Source organism: Herpailurus yagouaroundi, unplaced genomic scaffold (genome assembly GCF_014898765.1).
Source record: "Herpailurus yagouaroundi ecotype Mexico unplaced genomic scaffold, PumYag 140, whole genome shotgun sequence".
NCBI classification, from domain to species: Eukaryota; Metazoa; Chordata; class Mammalia; order Carnivora; family Felidae; genus Herpailurus; species Herpailurus yagouaroundi.
In genome coordinates, this window is record NW_024412395.1 from 80,902,155 (window position 1) to 80,928,460 (window position 26,306).

Sequence of the window (26,306 nt, forward strand, 5' to 3'; positions counted from 1 at the left end):
CGAGTTTGGGCTCCCCGCGACTGATCGAGTGCTGGGCGGAGACGGCTGCGGCGCCCACGCGGCGCGGGCACCCCAGCTGCAGCGCCCTCAGCTCCGCGCCGCCCACGGCCCGGCCCCGGCGCCGGGAGGACTCTCATGAGCCGGGCGCGGCCGCGCCTCCCCAGATCCAAGCCTCTCTCGGCTGCCTCGTCGCGCTCCTCCGGCTGAGAGCGCCGCTGCACCCGTGGCCGGCGATGCGGGGCCCCGGCGCGGCCGCGTCGCGCTCGCCCCTGGGCCTGTGCACTCTAGTGCTTGCGCTGCTGGGCGCGCTGCCCGCCGGTGCCGGGGCGCAGCCTTACCACGGCGAGAAGGGCATCTCGGTACCGGACCACGGCTTCTGCCAGCCCATCTCCATCCCACTATGCACGGACATTGCCTACAACCAGACCATCCTGCCCAACCTGCTAGGCCACACGAATCAAGAGGACGCGGGCCTCGAGGTACACCAGTTCTACCCGCTGGTGAAGGTGCAGTGTTCTCCCGAGTTGCGCTTCTTCCTGTGCTCTATGTACGCACCCGTGTGCACGGTGCTTGATCAGGCCATCCCGCCGTGCCGTTCTCTGTGCGAGCGTGCCCGCCAGGGCTGCGAAGCGCTCATGAACAAGTTCGGCTTCCAGTGGCCAGAGCGGCTGCGCTGCGAGAACTTCCCGGTGCACGGCGCCGGCGAGATCTGCGTGGGCCAGAACACGTCGGACGGCTCCGGGGGCCCAGGTGGCGGCCCCACAGCCTACCCCACCGCGCCCTACATGCCGGACTTGCCCTTCACCGCGCTGCCCCCGGGGGCCGCTGACGGCAGGGGCCGTTCTGCCTTCCCTTTCTCTTGCCCCCGCCAGCTCAAGGTGCCCCCCTACCTGGGCTACCGCTTCCTGGGCGAGCGCGACTGCGGCGCCCCGTGCGAGCCGGGCCGTGCCAACGGCCTAATGTACTTTAAGGAAGAGGAGAGGCGCTTTGCCCGTCTCTGGGTGGGCGTGTGGTCGGTGCTGTGCTGCGCCTCGACGCTCTTCACCGTGCTCACCTATTTAGTGGACATGAGGCGCTTCAGCTATCCCGAGCGGCCCATCATCTTTCTGTCGGGCTGCTACTTCATGGTGGCCGTGGCGCACGTGGCCGGCTTCCTGCTGGAGGACCGCGCGGTGTGCGTGGAGCGCTTCTCAGAAGACGGCTACCGCACGGTGGCGCAGGGCACCAAGAAGGAGGGTTGCACTATCCTCTTCATGGTGCTGTACTTCTTCGGCATGGCCAGTTCCATCTGGTGGGTCATCCTGTCGCTCACTTGGTTCCTGGCAGCTGGCATGAAGTGGGGCCATGAGGCCATTGAAGCCAACTCTCAGTATTTCCACCTGGCCGCGTGGGCCGTTCCCGCTGTCAAGACCATCACCATCTTGGCCATGGGCCAGGTGGATGGGGACTTGCTCAGTGGGGTTTGCTACGTGGGCCTGTCCAGCGTGGATGCGCTGCGAGGCTTCGTGTTGGCGCCTCTGTTCGTCTACCTCTTCATTGGCACGTCCTTCCTGCTGGCCGGCTTCGTGTCGCTCTTCCGCATCCGCACCATCATGAAGCACGACGGAACCAAGACCGAGAAACTGGAGAAGCTTATGGTGCGCATCGGCGTCTTCAGCGTGCTTTACACTGTGCCGGCGACCATCGTCCTGGCCTGCTACTTCTATGAGCAGGCCTTCCGCGAACACTGGGAGCGCACCTGGCTCCTGCAGACTTGCAAGAGCTACGCGGTGCCCTGCCCGCCTGGCCATTTCCCGCCCATGAGCCCTGACTTCACTGTCTTCATGATCAAGTACCTGATGACCATGATCGTGGGCATCACCACTGGCTTCTGGATCTGGTCCGGCAAGACTCTGCAGTCGTGGCGCCGCTTCTATCACAGACTCAGCCACAGCAGCAAGGGGGAGACTGCGGTATGAGCCCCGGCCCCTCCCCCACCCTCCCTTCCCCCATCCCCTCCGAGGGGGAGAGGCACGGGAAGGAGAGAACTGCTGGGGTGGGGGGTGTCTGTAACCTCCTTGCCCTCCAAGGAGAAGGGACCTGGAAGAGAGATGAGATATGTAGATTTGGGACGAGAGGTGTGTTTGGGTAAGGAGGTCTGGGTGGAAAAACGGTTTGAATGAAAAGACTTCTGGCAAAGACTTGCAGGATGATGATCATGATGATGATGATAACGATGATGTTAATCACGTACGGTGTGGGCTGACCGGGGTCTATCAAGATTGAACCCAGCAGAGATTGCTCTGAGTTCTTCCCGGCTCCAGGGCTGAACTGGGACTGTGAGCGGTTCCCCTGCTGCAAGACAAGTGGCCTGTCCTCACTCCTGTGAGGCCCGGGTGAAAGGTACAGCTCTGTCTGCGGCGGCGGCTTTGTTGGGAAAAGGGAGGACTCCCTGCGGTGTCCTTGTCAAGCGGTGGTCAAACCATAATCTCCTTTCACTGGGGCCAAACTGGAGCCCAGATGGGTTAATTTCCAGGGTCAGACATTACAGGCTCTCCTCCCCTGGCCCCTCCCGCCTGTTTTTCCTCTCCTACGCCTTTCAAGTTCTTGTAAAATAAGCATTTGGAAGTCTTGAGAGGCTTGCCTCCTCGAATCCTAATGTGAGGATGCAAAGAAATGAAGATAACATTTCGAGATGAGGCAAAGGAGACGAGTAGTAGGTATTTCTGCTACTTTTTTATTTCCTGCAGAAGGCAGAAGGAAGAAAGAAGGGTGTTTTATTTGGTTTAATACTCTGAAAAGAAGTAATGACTTGTTGCTTTTCAAAACAGGAGTGCATTTTTCCCCTTGTCTTTGTTGTAAGAGACAAAAGAGGAAACAAAAGTGTCTCCCTTTGGAAAGGCATAACTGTGAAGACAGCAACTTTTATAGGCAAAGTAGCACAAATCAGAGGTTTCCTTTTGGATGTTAATTTGGCTGAGATAAACATTCCTTTTTAAGGAAAAGTGAAGGGCAGTGTGCTCCCATACCCCAATCAGGCAGAGGTTCTGATTCGGCTAAAGGAAAATGCAAGGGGTTTTGTTGTATTTGTTTTAAATAAATTTAATTCAGAACACATGATCCTGTCTACAGGCTCTGTTAAAATGTTCAGGGAAATCTCTGCCTTTATTTTTTTTTCTTCCTATAAACCTACATTTAGGTTTTCTATTTTCTTCCAATTTGAATCCTTCAAGATAAAAGGAAAAGAATAATACCCTCAGCCTCCATAATAAAGAAGTTAAAAAAATTTTTTTTAAGTAAAGAACCATTTTTGTACTGTTTTCTGAGTTCCATAAATCCGTTTATAAAACATCATGTGTATGCTGACCCTGTTTTTGTGTGGCTGGGTGGGGAGGTGACCTACAGAAATGATAATGAACGAAGCGGACAATTCAAACCATGGGTCCCATTTTTAAGGAAAGTCATTAAAAGAAGGTAAACTTCAAAGTAATTCTGGAGTTCTTTGAAATGTGCTGCATGACTTAAATTTATTAATCTTAAATCATGTACTTTTTTTTTTTCTATAATAGAACTCTGATTCTTTTGCATAATGCTCTAAAGCTGAGCAGAGAATCATGGGAGCTAACCTTTACTCCACCTTTGACACCACCCTCCAATCTTGCAACACTATCCTATTTCTCAAAACAAGTTTTAAAATGCTGTTTTAAACAGTTTTCAGATCAGAGAGGGTACTGTCAGGAGTACAAGTTACTTTATATATGTAATGTTCACTTGAGTGGAGCTGCTTTTTATATTAAAGTTAACATCAACCTTGTGTTTCTTAAACTTCCAAAATGGTCTCATTTGTCAGATTTAAAACTCCCACTATACAGTTTTTTGGCATCTTTTGTGTTATATCTCTTGCATGTGAAATTTGTAAAATAGAGACAAGTGCAGTATGTATATTTTGTAAATCTCCCATTTTTGTAAGAAAATATATATTGTATTTATACATTTTTACTTTGGGTTTTTGTTTTGTTTTTCCTTTAAAAGTCTACAAGGAAGCCCCACTTTATCACATGTACAGATCACAAAATAAAATTTTTTAATACAAAGTGAATGTTTAGTTTACAATTTCTATATATATTTAAGCTAAAGAACAGAATTTTGTGTTATGAAAAGAAGGTGTGGAGGGACACCATTGGATCTGTCTGTCACGTAGATGTTCTATATTAGTGAAGTCTTATTGCCTTTTAAAATATAGTGTAATGAATGCTTTATCTGTCCTTTAATTTTTTTTTCCTGTTGTTGCTGCTTCCTGCCTACTACCTTCCACACAACCCTAAGCCTTTTCACATCTTGCTTTGGATAACTTATTAACTTACTGAAGGTACAGAATAAGCATCTTTTAGAGAGGTGCTATCTGACCCTTCAGAGATGCAGAACATATTTGAAAGAGGACTAGAAAATATTTTTGGTCTGCTTTTCTGGTGATGTTTTTCTTGGGAAGAATTCAGTGAGTTCTTCGTGTGTGTGTGTGTGTGTGTGTGTGTGTGTGTGTGTGTGTGTGTGTCTTTTTAATTGATGTTTTTGTATTCTAATACACCTTACCTAATTTGTTAATTCTTAAATCCTTTGGGTTCAGGAGGCTGGTCAGATGATTCCAGTTAATAGCAAGGGCCTTTAGTATGGAGGCTTCTCAGCTGTAGGCTTCACTCTACCTTCTAGGTCAACCAAACCAGAGGTCAAGTGATTCCCCGAGGTGGCAGTGACTCAGCAGCTCCGGCAGGAATAGACTCCATGCCTGACCCCAGGATGGCCTCAAGCCACTGAAGCTATTCTTTTCTCTGGTCTGAGAGGCTAACTTTGGAATCAGATTAGACTGAGAAGCCTTCCTAACCAGGCACTTTGATATTAAACAGTCCCTCAGGGAAATGATAAAGGCATTCTAAATACTTCCAATTCCAAGAGCCTCACTAGCTTTAATTTTTTTTTTTTTTCCACTCTTCTCTCTTCTTTAAATCAGGTGCCTATTTTCTGGCTTTTCCTAACAGTCGCTCCATTCTTGGGCAGCCATCAAGACCCAGCAGCAGACTGGACGCTGCTATTTCTCCTTCCCCACTTCAGCTCTAAGCTTCTGTAGTTCTAAAGCTCAACAGAAACAGTTCCGTTTTTGTTTTAATTAACAGGCTTGCTCACATGGCTGGCGTGTTTTACAAACACGCAGAAGGAAAACCAATGACAGTCCTCACCAGGAGGAGGGAGCCACACCGCTGCACTCTGTGCAGAGCATCTTTTAAGATCCTCCTGGGTTTTGAACATCACAATGAGTGTGAGGTCATCTGAATCTGTGAAGATTTTGGCTTCAAGGAAGGAAAAAAATAGCGACTTAAAGTCTCTTTAGGTTTATCCAGTTTTTGCTCATAAAATGACACCTTTTAGGTTAAAGCATGCCTCTTTTAACACCACACTAATACCGCCTGTTAAGAATGTTTGCTTTTAGAGTAGGTGGAAGGCTCCCAATGGGGTTTTTTGCTCACAAATTAACTGCTAAAGGCACTTAGACCCTTGTGTGGGTAGAGCAGTGTGACTGCTATAAATGTGTCCCCTTACTCTTTTCAGAGCTGCTTCATCCTGAAGGATGCCCAAAGATTGAAGAGCGTTGGTCTTTAGTGAGGGAACAAAGACTGTGTATGAATAAATTACTACCTGCTTTTTTTGTAAGCAAAGATAAAAGTGTTGGGTTTAATTCTTTTCACATTGGGATGCATGCTTACACAGTTGACTCTTACCTAAGAATTTTAGAAGCTCATGGATTTTTAAAGAGGCACATCTTAGCAGAAAATATGTGAGAGAGAGTGCTTGTGAAAGGGCATGTGTAGAGTTTAAAACATTGGCAGCAGTTTGGTGTTAATCCCTAGATAAGGAGCAGAAACACTTGTGAGAATTTTTTGTAGTTTATAAACCAAAATTATTCTACACAATAATCCTATGCAACACGTAATATTTTTAAGTGGGTATGTGGGAAATTATGGCAATAAATAAATGTGCTGTTGACAACATTTTGTAATTCAACAATTTTTTAAGTGCTCTTGATAAAAAATAGTGATATTAGAAATTCTTTGGGGAGAACTATAGGAGGACAGCAGCTGTAGGTTTGAGCCCTGTAATTATACTGGGAAATTCTCTTCTAACTCTCCCATCTTTAATTTCACTGAAAAGGCAAATGGCTATTTATAGATGGTATATTTTTATATATGTATATGTGGGTGGTGAATAAGGGCTACAGGGCTCCAGGAAATCCTAGAGGAGACCACAAGCACACCAATGTGGACTTAATTCATAGGCCTATTCTCTTTTTCTCTTATTTCACCCTTAGTGGCATTAAACTGATTTCATAAAACTCGCTTCTTCAACTGTTTTCAATTTGTGACATTTTTTACATCTGAATCTGTATTCCTCACATTTCATACAAAAATAAACTAGTTAAAAGGGCACCATTAAAATGTCCAGTGTTTTGGGGCACCTGGGTGGCTCAGTCAGTTAAGTGTCCAACTTCAGCTCAGGTCATGATCTCACTGCTCGTGAGTTCGAGCCCCATGTCAGGCTCTGTGCTGACAGCTCACAGCTCGGAGCCTGGAGCCTGCTTTAGATTCTGTCTCCGTCTCTCTACCCCTTCCCCACTGGCTCTCTGTCTCTTTCTCTCTCAAATATAAATAAAACATTAAAAAATAATAAAGTAAAATGTCCAGTCTTTGATAATCACACATTGTATCTCTTATTCTCTTTGGTTGGAAAAAAAAGCTCAGTCACTTGTGATTTTCTCAATCAGTACAAAAGTGGTAGAAAAAAGGAAGTTTGTCTAAAACAATGGTGGTTTACTATAAGTGATCCAGTTCAAGAAGCACTGCTCAAGAAGTCACTATATAAAAGGTGCTCTGATGGGACTGGAAGGGGACTAGAGGGACACAGATAAAAGTAAGAAAGATAGTCTACCTGGAATAACTTGTGACATAATTCATGGTGAGTAGGGTGTTTCCCAAGGAGGAATAAGCAACTAATTACATTTCTAGACAGAACTTGGTAAGTGTCATTATAGAGGTTCAAGTGCTGTTTGGAATAATATTTACTTGACATATGGTGGCATTTACTACTTTTTTTTTTTTAATTTTTGCAGGGTTTCAGCATTTATTTATTTTTTGGGACAGAGAGAGACAGAGCATGAATGGGGGAGGGGCAGAGAGAGAGGGAGACACAGAATCGGAAACAGGCTCCAGGCTCTGAGCCATCAGCCCAGAGCCCGACGCGGGGCTCGAACTTACGGACCGCAAGATCGTGACCTGGCCAAAGTCGGACGCTTAACCGACTGCGCCACCCAGGCGCCCCCATTTACTACTTTTTAAAAGCTGCTTTCACATTCATTATTTGACTATCCTCATAATTACTATAAGAACCCTTCAATATATAATCATTCCTACCTTATTTTATTTTTTAATTGATGTTCAAAGTACTGTAGTTATATGACAGAGATGTTTTTACTTATTTATTATTTTTTTTAAGTTTATTTATTTATTTTGAGAGAGCATGCAAGCCAGGAAAGGGCAGAGAGAGAGAATCCCAAACAGGCTCTGCTCAGCATGGAGCCCAATGCAGGGCTCAATCTCACAAACCGTGAAATCATGACGAGGGGCCAAATCAAGAGTCAGACGCTTAACCCACTGAGCCACTTAGGCACCCCTGAGATTTTTTTTTATTAAACTAATCTCTACACCCACTGTAGGGCTCGAACTCACAACCCCAAGATCAAGAGTCACATGCTTCACTGAGCCAGCCAGGAACCCCTATAATAATTCCTATTTTAAAGATGAAGAAGCTGAGAGGCTCAGTGAGGTGAAGTGACACCTGAGGAGAAAGGAATCATTCTCATGTGTGCTCAGATTCTGAACTCAGTGCACTTTCTATAATATGCCACACAACCTGTCCTGAAAAGTGCTATGGAAGTTCAGTGGTAGGAATGACCATTTAATTGCAGGGGCAGGAGGGTGTCCAGCAAGAATACATTTCCCAAGAACCCAGATTATGTGATCCATAATTTGTGCACTCTTATATTGGTTTCTTCACCTCTGTGGGTCTTGCTTTCCTCATCTGGTGAGGGTAACTTGTGAGACAAAGGTCTTCCTCCACCATCCTGTGATTCCAAGCAGCCAGGAGGAAGTATGAACTGGCCCACCCCTTTGTGGATTATCCATAGCTGGTTTGAAATCCCTGTTTTGTTTTGTTTTCTTGTGTTTTTTTCCTGCGGGCCAGTATGTCTTACTTTCTAGCCAACCAAGCCAGTGTGTGCTCTGTGAAGGAAAATGAGGATTACATTGACCTTCACAAGCCCAATTCAAAAAGTAAAATCATTACTGTATTACTATATACTGAAGCCAAAATGTAAGTTTTGGAGTTGTCTAGTCTCTTGAACTGGCTACTGTGTCATTCCTTGCTCTTCTTCATTAGCAATTGCATTCTGCCATCTGACAATACATCTTCCTCAATACCAAAGGGGTGTTATTGCATGGAATCTTGGTTTCTCTCAAAGACCATGTCTTTATCACAACCAGGTTGGCTGCAGTCTTGTTATCCTGGAATTGCCGTTGCTGGGTGTTTCAGTGCCAAATCAACATTTTATGTGGCTGAAATAATAGGACAGAGGCTCTTGATTTGGATCCGTTACACTCAGCCAAAAACTTAAATGCTTCTCTAGGTCATTGTCCCTAAAGTCTTTTTCAGAAGACTTCAAACTAACAAAATTAAATGGAAGCTATTGTGAGGAATTCAAATGTACTTTGGCTGGGGAGTCTGCTTCACTCTGCAAAGTCCTTTTAGGGAGCTCAAGTCCACCTCTTTTGCATTTCACTTCCTTTAATGCTTCACACCTGCAAATCTCTTTATGTATCTTGACTCTGGCATCAGATTCAGCTTGGACCATTAGAAGTGATCCCTGAGAGATGGGCATTTCAGGAGCAAGAAAGGGCATTTAGGAAGCAGAAACAAAGGCAGGGGAAGATAAAGTTCCATATAGTCCATGAATGAAAACAAGCTGCTCAAATGATCTTGGTGAGACAACAACCTAATACTACTCACCTTTGGAAAACTTGTTCCCCAAACTTCAGCTTGGCCTTGCAGAGGCCAAGTCAATCAGAGGGAAAATCATCTTGGGGAGGGTATGACAGGACAGGGAGCAGGAAGTATAGTACCAACAATGACAGTTTGTATGGCATAACTTAGCCCCAATTATATTTTTTAATTTCCAAAGAAAAATAAATGGCATGTAGCATTTAGTTCCAGTTTCCAGATCTGGGATAGCTGGATGGAGAGATGGGTAGCAGCTGGTCCCTGAGGTATAGCAGATGTAGGGAACAAGTCCTGGAGCTAAAATCATGAGTTTCTTCAGTGCCAGCAAATTGTTTCTTGAGGAACTAGGACGTGCCAGGTGCTGTGTTAGGCCTTGGGTATAGCACACTGACTTATGGAAGGTGTTGTCCTTTGTTGAACCTTTGCCAGAGGTCAGCACACACTCCTCACCTCACTTATTTCCCACACCAGCCTCTCAAATGGAGATTGAACCAAAACACCATCTTTTGTGTTACAGATTATCTTTCTCTCCATGATCCTAAAGTACTAACAACAAATGAGGAGCAGTATCTTTATTTTACTTTTATTTTTTTGAGTAGCAGTATCTTGATCACATTCTGAAGATGGGAAATCAGTGAGGCTAAACACAGCCTGTTTAGTGTCATGAGTAATCACAGGCCAGGCCACACTGAAAGTTCCACCCAGGTCTCCCAAAGATTCTGACTCTGGCCATCTTTTCCACAAAGCAGTATGCTTTGAAGATGTGGTATGGCCAGCGGGAGAGAGACCTAAGAGGGAGAGAGGAGTGACAAGTGATTTGGACCAGCTTTGTGAAAGGGAGCGTGACTGTACAAATATGTTGCCAACAACAGTGAAGATTGGCCCTTCTTACTGTGTTAATGATCATTACCTTTATAACTGCTAACATTTATTAAGCATTGACATTATGCTAAGGTCTGAGTATGATATAGTATGGTAGTTTTAATCTACACAAAGTCTTAACCATAGTACTTGGCATCTAACAGAGGTCAGTACATGTCAGCACTATTGTTATTAATATATAATTATTTCATTTATTCTTCACAACAATCCTAGGAGGTAGGTATCATTATTCCTCATTTTACATACAAGGAAACTTGGGCTCTGAAAGGTGAGCCACAGACCAGCAAATTGGCTATAGCTTGTGCCCCTAATCACCATGCTATAAATATTTACTGAGGCCTTAATGTCTTCCATTCTCTATTATTCTTTTTAATTTAACCCAGAATTGAAGAAACAATAAGTGAAGAAAATATTTCACATCAGGACTGAATGGAATTAAGGAGGGCATTTTCAGTGCTAGTCCCCAGAAAATTTAGGGGTTTTATTTTTGTTTTTTAAGTGAGAAGCAGAAGACTCATAAATGCTGTTTGAATTCTAGAAGGCTGGATGCTCCCTGTTCTTGCATATGCTTCTACATTGGGGTTCAAGGGCCTGGCATCAAGAATGAGCCTGAGAAGTACTTCCCAGAAATCACCAGGAACCATTTGGAAGGTTGGACTAAGAGTCCCTCCAGAGATTTCCTCCATTGCTATGGCTTCTGCCCTTGCTCATTCTAGCCTGAGGATCAGGACACAGGCTTAGTGAGAAGGTTCATGCTGCTTACAAACCAAGAGCCCACTGAACAAGAGCATGAGAACAACAAACCTTAGCAGCATGGAAACCTTCTTTCTAAAGGTCTATTGGAAGAATCACAAGAATCTTCACAGTATTATTATCATATATATCATAGCAGTATTATCATAATGAAATGATAAGATGATAGCTATCCTTTAATGAGTGCTTACAATGGGCAAGTTCTGTGTTAAGCCCTTACATCAACTCACTTAATCCATACATTATAAGGTGGAAATTACTCTCATTCTCATTTTACAGACTCTTAATATGGAATTCTGGAATCAACCTGAGCATTAGCATTGAACATGAGCTCAGAAGAGAGGGTGTTCAAGCACCCCATTCTAAATACCCTTTTATTATCCACACTTTACAGAAGGAACAACTGAGGCACAGAGAATTTAGATGGCCCTTAAGGTTATGGAATGGGGAATAATTTAGGTCTACCTCCCATTGGAGTGCTCTTTAACAAACAGGAAATGATTTTGGGGAAAGAGTGAAAACAATTCCAGTGAAAACAGTTAAGTTTCTCTTCTTTCTACCACTGGCTCCAGGAACTGTGAATTTTGAAGGCAACACTCTTTTTGTTGTTGTTCTTTTAAAAAAAACAAAAAGCAAACAAAAACCCTCAAGAGATAATTTCACAAGTTCCAACAACAACAGCAAATCCAGTGCATTTACAGAGAAAGAAGTGAAACATTGCCTCTCTCCTGATGCGTTTTTGCAGGCTTGCAACATTTGCCAGCAAGATAACTGGATTTCCAAAAGAGGGAAGGGTCCAATCACAGGAGACTTTATAGCAGAAACAGGTAAATAAGCAACTCAAAAGGTTTTGCCAGTACAACTGTTTGCTAATCTGCTAATTAAGTCCTGTGAGTTAGATATGATGGGGATATAGAGTCCATTCTTTAGTTTATGGGCCTAGGTGAGCTTTACGTTGCTTAGAAATTATGGATTTCTTTCATAAAAGAAATGAAAGGTTGGTGGTGGTGGTGGCGGCTGCAGTGGTGTGTGTGCGTATGTGTGTATGCAGACTATTTTAAATAAAAGGGGTCTTGTGTGTATGAGACGGTTCAGACTGGTCTTTGATGATCTAAAGGAAGGCAGACTTAAGGAGAAAAAAACCTAAATGTTAAGGTAAGATCTTTTTTCATTTAATTTGTTTTTAAAAAACTGTATCTCACATGTACATCTCCCCTCTTTGTCTCTCTCTTTCTCTATCCTTCACAATTAACATTGAAATACCATAGTTATAGCTGCATATCCCATTGTTAACTTCTGGGTTTCATTCCATGAGGCTTGACATAGATGTCAAATGGATGCACTTGACACCCTTGCACAAAGACACATACCAGCCTAAAAGGAAACTATTTGATTTTTAGCAGAATTCATTCTAAGGATGATTTGTTGCCATTTTCATCACCATTTGCACTTAGCATTTCCAAGGAATTAAATTTGTAAATAGCACACTTTTTTTAGGGGAAAGTCAGTCAATGCTGTAATACTTGGCCTGCAGTGCTCTCAGCTTCTAGCATAGCATGCATTTGCCAGTGCTCCCTGTAGCATTCCTGAAAAGCCAAATGGCTTGATAAAGTCAAAGGAACCCCAGAAAATGAGAACAAATGTTTCAAACCAAACCATCCTCTCAAGTCACAAGGAAGTTTCATTTTACTGTTAGTACAAGTGAGTGACAAAAAAGAAGGTTAAAAAATAAACTTTCAAGTTCTCCATTCAGGTCCTGCTTAGGGGATCTCCCCCTATAAAAGTGGATTCTTACTTTATTTAAGGTGGGAATCTATTTCACTGTAAGAGTTAAATGGAACATCAAGGAAATTCCGTTAGTTCATCTCTGATGAGAGAAAGGCGACCGACAATTCCTCTATTCATTAAGTGGCTTTTGGTCCACAAGTTGTACAAAATGTTTACTTCAGATAACTTAAGTCTCCTTTCAGTTCACACCACCACTATTATATATTTATAACTGCTCCATGTTTGTCTCTCAGGATTCCCCAAATCTGTCCAAGCAGTTCAAGTGGCTACCGAAAAAAATCCAAATGCAGTCTTTGCCGTCCAATCAGAATGCTGTCTCAACTGCCTTTTCTTATTTTTAAATTAAAAAAACACAATTTTCTGTTCGTCAGAACACACCAGGTTTGGGCTCTGCTTATGAATGGAAATACTCAAGTTTTGGGGCACCTCGTTGGCTCAGTTGGTAGAGAATGCAACTTTTGATCTCAGGGTCTTGAGTTCAATCCCCACATTGGGCACAGACATTACCTTAAACAAACAAACAAACAAAAATAACTGCTCTTTAAATAAAAAAATAAATACTCAACAGTTTCTACCTCCAAGGCACTTACAGCATGTATAGAGGTAAAATTATTGTGTCTCTTACTCTCCTGTCCTGGACACTTGATTTAAAAAATGAAAGAAAGGGTTAGCCTTTTGCATAGTATCAGACTTCAAGAAAAATTAGAATGGAGCTAGCTAGCTTCATTCTCCTTGGGGACACTTCTTTTAACCCAGAGATCTTTCTTACCTGTCACTCTGAACCAAGAAAAAGGAAACACAAAGATGGAATGCATTAAAAAAAAAAAAAAAAAGGAGAAAGAAAAAAGAAAAAGATCAAAGGGAAAACCCAGCAAAGAAAGAGAGAGAGCAAGATAGCAAGAGAAAATTCTGAACACAGCACTGCTTCTGAGCCCCTGACACCTTGATTCAGTCATTCATTCTACAAATATTAGTTGACTTTCTATTGTTATTCTCATTTCCTGTATCCCAGAGTTATAATAAATGGTAACATTGAGGGTTTTGATGCACCAGGCACATATGTAGAGTGTACTAAGCACTGTGCACTTCTTATCTGATTCTCTCCAAACTCTCTGAGATAGATACTATTATTCCCATTTCCCTAAAGCTGAGATATAGGGAAGTTAAGTAACTTGCCAAAGATCCCTTTATTTCTACACTGTATTCATTTTTCTCTTTCTGCTTTCTGCTTTTTTTCCCCCCAACCCTGAGTGCTGAATTGTGGGTATCCATAGAATCAACTGTTTCTTTGAAATATCACTAAAACTGTGATTAACTTCTCTTGGGATTGTGAAATACATTTATTCCAAGTCATGTGTTACTTATTAGCAGGGAATTAGACCCTGCTTTTCCATGATCTATGTTTAATGACTTCATCCCACACGAGAGGGTATCACAGGAGGATCATGGTCACCAGTGGGGAAGCTTATACACTTGAGGAGCCAAAGTGGGTTTGATTTAGCTCACCTCATTGTGTTCTTACATAAAAGGGGTTGCAGGGGAGCCCAATAAGAGCCCCCCACCGGGGCAAAGTGACTCAAGAATTACAATATCCAAGTCCAGATGACCCATTTAATGTACTCCTCAAGTGTTCACCCTGTGTCCAGTCTCCAAACTCTCCCTGAAGATGAGAAATTTGAGAAATAATGACAGATTCTCTAAGAAGTTTGAGAGTTGTTTGGAAAAGATGAGTTAATTGTTCCCTCCAAGCATGAAAAAGTCACCAGTGTTATTCTGGTTTGGGGAAATAACTTCAGCTCACTTGTTGAGTGCATAGTGCTAAAATGGTCAAGGGACAAAAGAATGTCTCACAGCCAACCTAGGCTGTCACCTCCCAGCTTGAGATGTCCCTTTTCCCAACCAAGGCATCCTGGAATGTTTAAAAGTCCACCCACCAACACTGCTGTTAGAATAAGCAAAGCAGGCATCTCTCTGTCAGAGAGCCAGTTATTGTAGCTCCCTCTATGGGACTTGCCTCAGAGAACAGAGGGTGATTACAAGCGAAATCATGCTCCCCTGGAGTTTTCAGCCTTCCCCTACAGCCCAACAGGCTCTGGGCACTTAAGAAGCATCGTGGACCCCTAAGACAAGGTCAGTGGTTTGAAATCCAACAGCTGGTGCTATATATTTTCCTCAGCCAGCAACTGCAATTTATCCTTGGCTCTGTCCTCTCCCTTAACCCCTCCAGTTGGCCAATTAACTTGGATTCTAGTTCTTCCCCATGACTACCATTTCTTGCTTAGATCATGGTAATAGCCCCCTAACTGGTCTCCCTACCTGCATTTTGGTCCCTCCTCCAATTCATCTCCACCCTGTGCCAGAAGAAATCATAGTACATGTAACTATGACTGTCTCTTCCTCACTTAAGACCATAAGCAAAGCATGCAAGTCCTTCCATGACTTCTGCCTACCTCTTCAGCTCATCTCCCAACATTCCCGCTCTGCAGAGAGTACTCTGGTAATGTTGATCTGTTCACAGTTGCCGTACATACCCATGTCACAAATTCATTTTTTGAGGAAAGAGAGAATTTGTAGCTATATTGACCACAGAAAGTTAATCAAGCTCTGTACTGGATGAACTCCAGCTCTCTTGCTCCCTGCAAAAATAGACAGGAATGTGGGCTCAGAAGAAAATCAAAGTGAAGGCCTAGATACCTCCATAATCACCCTGGGACATTCCTACACCACCCTGGGACAACTAAAGGAATCCCAACAAGAAAGAACATTACTGGGGGAGCCACCAAGGCTGACTGAGGTGGCTCAGTCAGTTGAGCGTCTGACTTCGGCTCAGGTCACGATCTCACGGTCAGTCAAGCCCCGTGTGGGGCTCTGTGCTGACAGCTCAGCGCCTGGAGCCTGCTTCAGATTCTGTGTCTCCCTCTCTCTCTGCCCCTCCCCCAGTCATGCTCTGTCTCTCTCTCTCTGTCAAAAATAAACAAACAAACAAAAAAAACATAAAAAAAAAAAGAAGGAACATTACTGGACTAAATAAATAAATAAAAATTAAATTAAATTAAAAAAGAGCATTAAGTATTATTATGCCTAGGCAGTGATTTTTCTTATATTTATCTTCTAGTGCCCAGCACAATATCTAGTACCTGGAGATGCTCAGTGTATTGTGTTGATAGTATCCACCCAAAGTTCATGTCCTTCCCAGAACCTCAGAATGCAAACTTATTTGGAAATAGGGTTATTGCAGATGTAGTTAATTAAGTTAAAATGAGGTCATATGAGAATAGGGTGGGCTTTTAATCCAATATGATTGTTGTCCTTACAAGAAGAGATAGAAAGACACTCCAGGAGAATGCCATGTGATGACAGAGGCAGAAATTGGCCTGGTGTGTCTACAAAGCAAGGACATCCACGGATTGCTGGCAACCACCAGAAGCTAGAGGAGGCAAGGAAGTGTCTTCCTCTAGAAACTTCAGAAAAAGCATGGTATTATTGGTACGTTTTTTTAAACTTCTAGCCTCCAGAACTGAGAGAGAATAAATTTCTGTTGTTTTAAGCCACCTTGTGTGTGGTAATTTGTTACACCAACCCTAGGAAAATAGTATACTCAGTGAATAAGTCTGTTGGATAAATAAATACAAGAATAAATGAATGGATCACATCTGGAAAATTATTCGGAGCCAAATAATGTATTAGCACCCTTAGAGATATAATTTGTATGTTATCAGCCAAAATCTATTCCCATTGCCCCATGACCCTATAACTAGATTAGAGCTGAATGCATAGTTGGAACTCCAAAATACTAGTCTTTCTCTAGACTGGCTACAATACCTTGCTATAGCTAGAGAACAAAACTAAGAACCCAGAGTTCAAGGAATCACAGATCCTTTTGAAAATCTGATGGAAACTATGGGCTGAGTCCCCAGAAAAATGCAAGTGCATTCATATATGCCCAAGACTTCAGGCAATTTCCTCCTACCTCCCCAAACTCATTGAACCAAGATTTGAGAATTCCTAAATTAGAAGATACAGGTAGAATGTTTAGGAATTTTCACCAATTTTTTGGACACATGGAAAACAGAAAGGCAAGTTCCCTGTTTATGCCATGCCATGGGGTGTCTGGGTGGCTCGGTCGGTTAAGCGTCTGACTTCAGCTCAGGTCATGATTTCCCCATTTGTGGGTTCAAGCCCCACATTAGGCTCTGTGCTAACAGCTCAGAGCCTGGAGCCTGCTTCAGATTCTGTGTCTCCCACTCTCTCTGCCCCTCCCCCACTCATGCTCTGTCTCTCTCGCTCTCAAAAATGAATAAATGTTAAAAACAATCTAATAAATTAGGTCATCCCAAATCAAGAGGTTCCCATTACTTGGAATGGGCTCAGATGGCTCGTCTAAGAGTCATAATGGACCACAGGAGAGCGACCTGGCCTGGAAATGTAGGGACCTGAATTCCATTAATTTAATGGAATTCATTTAATTCTTTTATTCCTTCTGTCTTCCATTCACACCCATACCACTAAAATAAGGTTGCTTTTAGGGTCAAAGGACAGGTTAATGAGATAATTTTGGTAAAGCACTTTGCCCTCAGGAAAATGTTGCTTTGTAAACATGAGATATTATTAGACTTTATCAAACTTCAGCCCAGCCAGCAGTGGCCCAGACAGTGGTGAGTCCTCTTTTTTATTTACTGTTTGGCCAAATTGGGTTCTTTCTCTAAGGCAGACAGTGTATGAGGTCTCCTGATGGCTGGTATAGAGGACCCTGATAAGTGGACCCTATCACCTCCCCTTGAACAGTGCAAACAGATCATTTGACTACATTTGATCAAAGTCCCCATCCTTTACTAACAGGCCCAAATCTCTTTGTGCATACATATTAAAGCAATAATCTTTAAGGAATTCTTCCTTTCCTGTGTGTGTTAATTTCAATGTGAATTATTCAAATATATCAACAAGAAAATAAATCTTATTTCATGTTCGGTGGTTGTGATTTTTTAATTACTTCTTAGGAATGATTTCATAGAACTTCCCCCTTTATTTTTGCTGTTCTTGGCCAATTTGAAAAAGGAGAAAAACATGATGATCACTGGTTTCAAAGACATTGGTTTTAGAACTTATTAAAAGTAACAAAAAGAAAAGAGTAATTTCTACAATTAGCAAATTGTAGTCAAACTTAAATGTTTCAGACTAACATTTTCTAGCCTCCCAAAAAAAAGGGGGGGAGGGGGGAAAGAAAGGAATTGCTTGAGTTCTATGGAAATTTGTTTTAAAAAAATCTCAAGGGAGCTTTTTTCATCATCAGAATTGACAAGGACAGAATGAACTGAGAAAAACCTAAAATGACAGCAGTAATTTTCATCAACATGAAGATGACATAGAATCTTAACTCAGACCCTTAAGAAATCCCACTACAAAGGAAAAAGAGTTCTCCCACAATTACCCACTCCTCATGCACACATACTAAGGGTACCTGACAGATGACATTAGCCAGTGCTCTGCATTTGGTCAAATACCATTTCACCAAATTGCACCAGTCAGACTTATTAACCATAAAGATGAACTTGCAAAGAGATTGTTGAATTCTAACGATAGAGTATGAGAATTTTCTCTTCTTCCATCCCTCTTCCCTCTCCATCTCCCTCCCTCCTTCCTATTATGTACCAGGCACTGTGCTAAGTAAGGGTTAATGATGTACATTCTACTACCTATAAGATCAGTATTTAAATCATTTAGATTGCAGATCTTGCAACTTTTGGATAGATAGAGATGTACCTTGGGAAGAGGAAATTGTGTTTGGTGTGGCGGGGGACTGGGGGAGTGGAGGAGCAAGAGAAGGATAATTTGTAAGAATGGTTGCCTTTGGAAGGTCCTATTTGAGACACAAGTTTGAAAGGTGAAATTATTTTCTACTGCTAATATTCTCACCATTTTGCTTCCTCCCCTTTTCTCTCCAGTAAATCAAATATTTACCAGTTACTCAGCACTAACTTAAATGACCCCCCAACCTATGATACATGATCTATGTGTATCCGGGATACATGTATTTATATTACAGGCAGTAAAGGCATGGTAGTCTCCAAACTTTGCCTCTCAGAATACTGTGTCCTAAGAACATTTATGCCTCATCAAAAAGGAGGAAGAATGAATGAAAGAGAACCCCAGTAGGTTTTAGAAAAAGTATACATGAAAGTTGTTTAAATACATATTTAAATTTGCTAAAAATAGCTCTGATTGCAGGAGAAAATTAATTAAAGTAGACGAAAAGCTTCTAATCAGATTTATGCTATCTGATCCTGTAATTAGACCTGGCTTTTAGGCCATCCTAATAAGTTTATTTGAAAAGGAAGAGAGATCATTGTTTATTGGAATGGCAATAATTTGGGTTTCTTTAATTGACTCCTGGTGTGAATACGTTGATGCCTGCTGTTCTCTAAGAGGCAGCATGGAAAGTTTCCAGGAAAAGTTCACATTCCAGGGGCGGCTTTGGAATCTACTTTCCAATGCAACCCAAGTCTGCCATTGGGGCTTGAATTCGTCCCAACAAAACGCCAACTTTCAAAGGCAGCCTCACCAGGCAGCAATCATCATGGCTACGCCAGGGGGCTGGATAAGGAGCCCAGTTTTGAGCTGGGCCATCAAGATAATAGAGCGCATTTCCGAAATCTTACCTTCCCTATGTCCAAAGCACTAAAAAGCACAAAGGGTGCCAAAGGCTGTGACTTCAGGAGCCAACAGTCAGGATTTGTAGACAGCATTAACATTCTGACATTGTCAGCCGCAAAAGAGCTGCAATGAAGGGGGAGAGAGGAGTACTAGATCTTTCTCCTCCCAGAGCTCCCAAATTCCCAAAAGCAGTTTTGTCAGTTGCCTGCTAGAAATGAGTACATTCCATAGGAAATTAATAAGGTGCAAAATAAAAATAATCCATAACTCATTTGAAAGCAGAATGCATTTTGAAGTCTCTCACTACTTTAAGTGCTAGTAAATCGATGTTTTCTTTATAGGGCGTTTTGGTCAGAAAGAAGGTAGAGACCCCTGGGTGGCTCTGTTGGTTAAGTGTCCGACTTTGGCTCAGGTCATGATCTCACAGCTCATGAGTTCAAGCCTCACATTGGGCTCTGTGCTGACAGCTCAGAGCCAGGAGCCTGCTTAGGATTCTGTGTCTCCCTTGCCTGCTTGTGCTCTGTCTCTCTCTCTCTCAAAAATAAAGATTAGAAAAAAAATTCTTCAATAAATTTTTTTTTTAAAAAGAAAGAAGGTAGAGAAGAGAGGTCCTGAAAGAGGAAGTGGGGATGTCAAATCCTGGTTTGACCCTGAAGACCTAACAGATGACCAACTCTCTATACATGATCATAATGGCAACTCTCCTCCCTTCTTCTAAGAACATCCAGCATGCAACCCCACCATGTTGGTATAGCACTAATCATGGCCCTTTCCATGACCCAGTCCCCCTGAACATAGTTAATCATTTGAAGGTAGGCATCTGACGCACGCTGGGTCACATTGAGCTTTTCCCAAGGAATTAGAACTGGAGCTAAAGAAGAAGTCAGTCTCTCTCTGGGTCTCTGGGCTGTGGGATGTAAAGTCCAAGAGCCATTAAATGCCATCTCACTGGCTTCAGAAATGAAAGGCAGAGTAGCATCCCAGTACCATTCAGGTCCCTGATTCTGCTTGTTCCTGAGATGTAGCTCAATGTCATCACCATCATACTAGTTAACCCTTTTTGCTTAATCTAATTTGCATTGGGTTTCTGTCCTTTGTAACCAAAAGAGTCCCGACCAATAAAACACACCTTTCTGTTTAAAAAAATAAATGTTTAGGGGCGCCTAGGTGGCGCAGTCGGTTAAGCGTCCGACTTCAGCCAGGTCACGATCTCGCAGTCCGTGAGGTCACGATCTCGCAGTCCGTGAGTTCGAGCCCCGCGTCAGGCTCTGGGCTGATGGCTCGGAGCCTGGAGCCTGTTTCCGATTCTGTGTCTCCCTCTCTCTCTGCCCCTCCCCCGTTCATGCTCTGTCTCTCTCTGTCCCAAAAATAAATAAACATTGAAAAAAAAATTTTTTTTAAATGTTTAAAGAAATAATTAGAATAAGAAAATAATTAGGATGTCTTTCTAATAATCTTCTAGGTCTTCTTCCTCTTCTCCACAGGATTTTCCTGATTTTTACTGCCTAAAATGTCTCTTATCGTGGAGAATATCTGATAGTGCCAACTTCTAAAGCATAGTGGTAACTGGGAAAGAGGTGGGAAATAAAGCAAATGAAAGAGTAGATCTGAAATACATTGAGGACACCTACCTGGCACCTCCAGAAGGACTGGGTCCAAGTCCTCCAAGAAGCAGACACGAAGACAGGATTAGATGTGCAAGAGATTTATTAGGAAAAACACCTGTGAGGGAAAATGGGGAGGGAGCCAGGAGAAATGTCAGACTGGGGATAGGTCTGACCTTGTGAAGGAGAGGGGTAAAGGAGGAAAGTTAAGATGGAAGTATCTTAGACTGTTTTGCAGTTTTAAGAAATTCTTTTTTTTTTTAATGTTTATTTTTGAGAGAGAGTGGGGGGAAAGGGCAGAGAAAGGGAGGGGGGAGGACAGAGGATCTGAAGCAGGCTCTGTGCTAAGAGCAGAGAGCTCGATGCAGGGCTCGAACTCACAAACTGTGAGATCATGACCTGACCCTAAGTTGGACACTTAACCAACTGAGCCACCCAGGCACCCCAGTCCTAAAATATTCTTTAAAGGTTTGGCAAGGCGGGGGCGTCTGGCTGGCTAAGTTGATAAAGCATGCGACTCTCGATCTAGAGATCATAAGTTCAAGCCCCATGTTGGGCATAGAGCCTATCTGGAAAAAAAAAAAAAAAAAAGTTCGGCAAGGCAGCCAGGAGTCCTTGAGACAAAGTTACCCACCGGAGGAGTCTCCCATCTGCAGTGTCTCCCAAGAACAAGCCCGCCCGCTACAGTATTGCTGTCATACTCAGTCATCAGCTAGGAGCAGCCTGTGGGAAGCTTGGAAGCAGGACAACTGCAGTGATGGATTTCAGAGCAGGCAACTGGGGCCCTCAGTCAATTATGCTGTGCACAGTTGGAGATCTGAGAGGTACTTTTTCATGGTCACCATGGTCTGCCTCTTCTCTCCACAGGGCCTCATTCAGCACCTATTTCTTCAATGTCCACTTGAATGCCACCCGCTCCTCTGCCCTGATTTATACAAGCAGAAGTATTCTATTCCTCTGGATTCCCACAGCATTTGCTCCATCCTTCTCTTACACAACCTAATACTTTCTACCTTCTGTTACTTTCTTGCAATACTTTCTATTTTATATTGTGAGTGATATATGCGGCCCACCCAGATACAACTAACCCCTGTAAGCCACTATTCTATTAGGGGACCAAAGTGGGAGTAGAGGCTGCTTACTTTATTTGCCTACTCTAGGCACTTGAATTTTGACCTGAATACTCAGAGTTTACCTCATTTAGGCAGTTGCTTTATTCCCTCTAGTCTCAGACTCGTATTTGTTCACATCTTAACATTTCTAAAATTGGGAGGCCACTTAGAACTTATGTTAAAAGAAATTTGCCACCTGCTGGCAGGAGAGTAAGTTGAGACAGAGCTGTTACTGTCTGCCCATGGGAGGACTTAGCACGGCATATTTACAATAAGTGAAGCAAATATTTATTGCTGAAGGCATGACTACACTTTCATGTTTTCTAGCAAAACAACAGCCAAGCACTCCAGAGGACCCTAGAAGAGGATTGCCAGTCTACACAATGGGCATAGTAATTACATACAATAAAAACTGACAGACATCTCAGGAGAAATAGCAGAATTTTTAAAGTTAAGTTGGTATGATTAACTCATTCATCACAAAATGATTTTCAGGCACCAAATATTTTTTAGAACCTTCTTTGTAACTTTCACAAGAAGCTGTTTACCTTGTAGAAAGGGTTAATTTAATTAACAGTAGAACAAAATTATTAATTTAACCAAATAGGGAATACAAATGAAACCCTGGTATTCTACAATATAGCTAACAAGTAGACTGCCTAAGCCTACATTTGCTAAGAAAGTCAAGATCACTAGGCCAGGTGATAAAAAGCAGAGGATCCTCGTGATGCTATCTATGCACAACTGTCAATGGTCACAAAGGATTCAGAAGAATCCATAGGCTGAATCTGAAAGAGGTTTGTTCTTGGGGTGCCTGGCACAGTTGGTAAAGCATGTGACTCTGGTCTCAGGGTTGTGAGTTCAAGCCCCATGTTGGGTGTGGAGATTACTTAAAAGTAAAACTTTCAGGGGTGTCTGGATGGCTCAGCTGGTTAAGCTTCCAACTCTTAATTTCAGCTCAGGTCATGATTCCTGGGTTGTGGGATTGAGCCTTGCATCAGGCTCTACAATAAGCACAGGGTCTGCTTAAGATTCTCTCTCAGGGTGCCTAGGTGGCTCAGTCGGTTAAGCATCCAACTTTGGCTCAGGTCATGGTCTCATGGTTCATGGGTTCGAGCCCTGTGTCAGGCTCTGTGCTGGTAAGCTCAGAGCCTGGAGCCTGCTTCAGCTTCTGTGTCTCTCTCTCTCTCTCTCTGCGCCTCCCCCGCTCGCACTCTGTCTCTCAAAAAAATGAATAAATGTAAAATAAAAATTAAAAAAAAAGACTCTCTCTGGCTCTCTCTCTCTCCCTCTCCATCCCTCTCCCCTGCTCTGCTCTCTTTCTAAAAAAACTAAAAAACAAAACAAAACAAAAAAACACTTTAAGAAAAAAGTGAAGAGGTTTTTCTCAAACATTGAGTGAGGTACTGAAAAAGAATGTACAAATAAGTGTTATATTTATAGTAGTCTTTTCCCCCTTAAAACCTGTTATTATATTATCAGTGTATCTAAAAATGTATGGCATCTCGAACTTGAGGAACTAGGGTTACTATAATAACAATGGAATAGTTCTTCAACTTTTGACTTTAGGTTGATGCCAAAATGATTTGTTAAGAATGACTAAATGCAAACTCTGTAATAAGAATTCTGTACAGTTTAAATATTGAGTTGGCAAAGCTCAGTACCAATGGTCATCAATTTGCTGGTTCAGTTTACAATGGTTCAACTTCAATGTTTCAACTTTATGATGATGTGAAAACAAGGTACACTCAGCAGAAAGTGTGCTTAAAATTTTTAATTTTGATCTTTTCCCAGGCTGGTGATATGCAGTATGATATTCTCTCATGATGTCTGGGCAGCAGCGAGCTGTAGCTCCCCATCAGACCATGATCAGGAGGGTAAACAACTGATATGCCAACCACCATTCTCCACCCATACAACCATTCTGTTTTTCACTTCCATTTCATTATTCAATAAAATTGCTTGAGATATTCAATGCTTTATTGTAAAATAGGCTTCGTGTTAGATGATTTTGCCCAGATTTAGGCTTATGTAAGTGTTCTGAGCATGTTTAAGGTAGGCTGGGCCAACTGGTGATGTTCAGCAGGTTAGGTATGTTAGTTGCATTTTTAACTTACAAAATTTTCAACTTACAATGAGTTTATTGGGACTTAACCCCATCGTAAGTTGAGGAAGATCTGTATATGCATCACAATTCACTCTCCCTCCATTGCCTATGGGAGACATAACTGATCAGCCATGGAACTCCTTTTTGCTAGGCCACAACTCTGCAGAATTATTCTCAATTAAGTGTTCTAGGAAGCCACTACCAACTGATTGGATTTAGTACCAAATAAAAAACCTGTTTGCCATCCCTATGTTCTTATGTGGAATTATCTCCAAAGAATATACAAGGGGTTCTGACACCAGTCTCCTCTCTCTCCACCCTGAGAGATTAGTGAAAGCTTACAATAGCATGGCCAAAGAACCATTTGTGGTTCAGCTTGGAATCTTCTTGCAGGTTCTAGAATCTATAGACCTAGTGTCCCACATTGTTTTAAGCCATCCCACCCTGTTACTAATCACAAAAAGGTGTGATTTTCTTCCTTAAAATATGCCCTACAATGCTTGCTGACTGTTCTGCTAACTAATGAAAATGGCAGTGTGGTACTTCATAAAATTTAACACTCTCACCAAGTGTTCTGTGTCTTAATTCTCTTGGTCTTTAATCAGAGTGTGCGATCCTCTGTTAGGAAGGATAAGAATCACCTCCTGCTTAGAACTGAAGCTGAAAATGTATCCCTTATTTCAGGGTAGCTTGAAATTTTTTGTGCCATACCATCAAGCTCCTCCTGGGGAAAAGCAACTCAGGGTATTACTATTTAATCATGCCAAGTAACATATAGGCTTATTGGAGCATGTCTTATTTTCCCTTGCTAGGCTGTGAGCCTCCTGAGCCCAGGGACTGTACTATTTATGTATCCCAATTATACCATCTTATATCAAAACTTCATATAGAAGGTGCTCAATAATTTTTTTCAGAAAGGGGCTCAAAGGGGAGAGAATTCTTTTACAGTACTGGGTTACATCTCCATTGTAATCTGTTGTGAATCTTGGATCTGAGGAAGGATTAAAAGAATTTTGTTTCTATAAATATTAACCTCCTCATCTCCATCCCCAAGAATCCCTGATATTCAAGGAATTCCTCAGCCTAAAAAATAACCTTTCATTTGCTCCATCTATGGTTCTCAATGCTGGCTGAACATTAGACTCACCTGGAGAACTCCTAAAAATCATAGTCCCAGGGCCCTAGCTCAGAATAATTTAAGCAGATTCTGTGGGGGTGAGGGCACTGGCACATCATTTCTCCTAGTTTGTGCAACAGCCCCACAGGATAGGTGCTATTATTCCCATTTTCCAGGTGAGAAAACTGAGGTTCTGGGAGGGTAGGAATTTTCCCATTACACATCTAATAGGAGATAGAACAAGACTGGTTCCCAAATAGCTCCCAAATGTGTGATGTTTTTGATAAGTGCCCTCCTTAACATATTTTAACAACATGTGAGGTAGTGCCACTGAAAGCCCTTGCCCAGCTAAGCTGTGGACAAGCTGGCATCAGATACAGAGAGCCATTCATCCACACAGAGCAGCAGGAGAGGACCTTCACTTGCCCAAGCAGAGCAGGCACAAACCTTAACTGTCTCTGAATTGTGAACTGTCCTGTTACATCTCAGCACCATGACCAGGATGACTGTTTTCTCTTGAGAAACCATAAAGTTAGGGAAACACAAATACTAGGGCTGGATGGCCAGCCAAAAGTCAACATCTTTTGTAAATATTCTTGAAGTTTGAACATTTTTAGTTCCTGAATGATGCTGCTATGTATTTAGATTTCAGTGAGCGTAAGTGCATGGGATAATGTTTGATTTTTAACAAGATAAGATGATTTAAATGGATTGATATGGGGAAGCCAAAAGTGAGAACAGCTTGCCTTCTTTCTCATCTCTGCTTCGGTACTTTCACTTGATATATTCCCTAGACAAAACAAGAAAACTCAAAGCAACTCTCAAGAAGACTAAAGAATTTCCTCTAAGAATGCCCATCTTTATTAAAGAATTTAATAAACGGTTTTTCCCCCAAATGTTGCACAAATGGCTACTTTTTCCTGCTATTCTGAAGCTACTGAGACATCTTGGGGTGGGCAGAGTCACCGCCAGACTCCCCGGGTTATAGTGGAGGCAGACTTCTTTCCCCAGCTTGTGGCTGACTGGGGACAAGCCTTCCACAATATGGATTTCGTTGTTTGAACTCCCTCAGCTCAGCAACGCCCCTTGTCAGAGCACAGAGCCTATAGTTATATCACAGATCAGCCCAGGAAACAGCTAGTCATGAATCACAGAGGCTCATGGATTTCTGCCGAACAAAGAACTTCAGCTCTGGGAAACTTTCTGGCTCAGAC

The 26,306-nt window shown here is 42.5% G+C and overlaps 1 protein-coding gene across 2 annotated transcripts; it reads left to right on the forward strand.

The window, feature by feature from the left end:
• The first annotated feature begins 201 nt into the window (after positions 1-201).
• Positions 202-23,843, forward strand: FZD7 (frizzled class receptor 7). Of its 2 annotated transcripts, none has more exons than XM_040475882.1 (3): positions 202-1,952; positions 11,459-11,540; positions 23,663-23,843. In XM_040475882.1, the coding sequence occupies exons 1-3, from the start codon at positions 234-236 to the stop codon at positions 23,668-23,670; spliced, it is 1,809 nt and encodes a 602-aa protein (XP_040331816.1). In that variant the 5' UTR covers positions 202-233; the 3' UTR covers positions 23,671-23,843. The 2 variants fall into 2 exon arrangements, with proteins under 2 accessions (XP_040331816.1, XP_040331815.1); XM_040475881.1 differs by lacking the exon at positions 23,663-23,843 and adding an exon at positions 22,196-22,344.
• The last annotated feature ends 2,463 nt before the right edge of the window (positions 23,844-26,306 follow it).

What these genes read in the sequence shown, in the direction of transcription:
- FZD7 (XM_040475881.1), top strand. Translation starts at nt 234, where the DNA reads ATGCGGGGCCCCGGCGCGGCCGCGTCGCGCTCGCCCCTGGGCCTGTGC. An exon ending in GCAGCAAGGGGGAGACTGCG is followed by an intron (nt 1,953 to 11,458) that starts GTATGAGCCCCG and finishes GCGTTTTTGCAG; the next exon opens with GCTTGCAACATTTGCCAGCA. An exon ending in AGACTTTATAGCAGAAACAG is followed by an intron (nt 11,541 to 22,195) that starts GTAAATAAGCAA and finishes CATGTTTTCTAG; the next exon opens with CAAAACAACAGCCAAGCACT.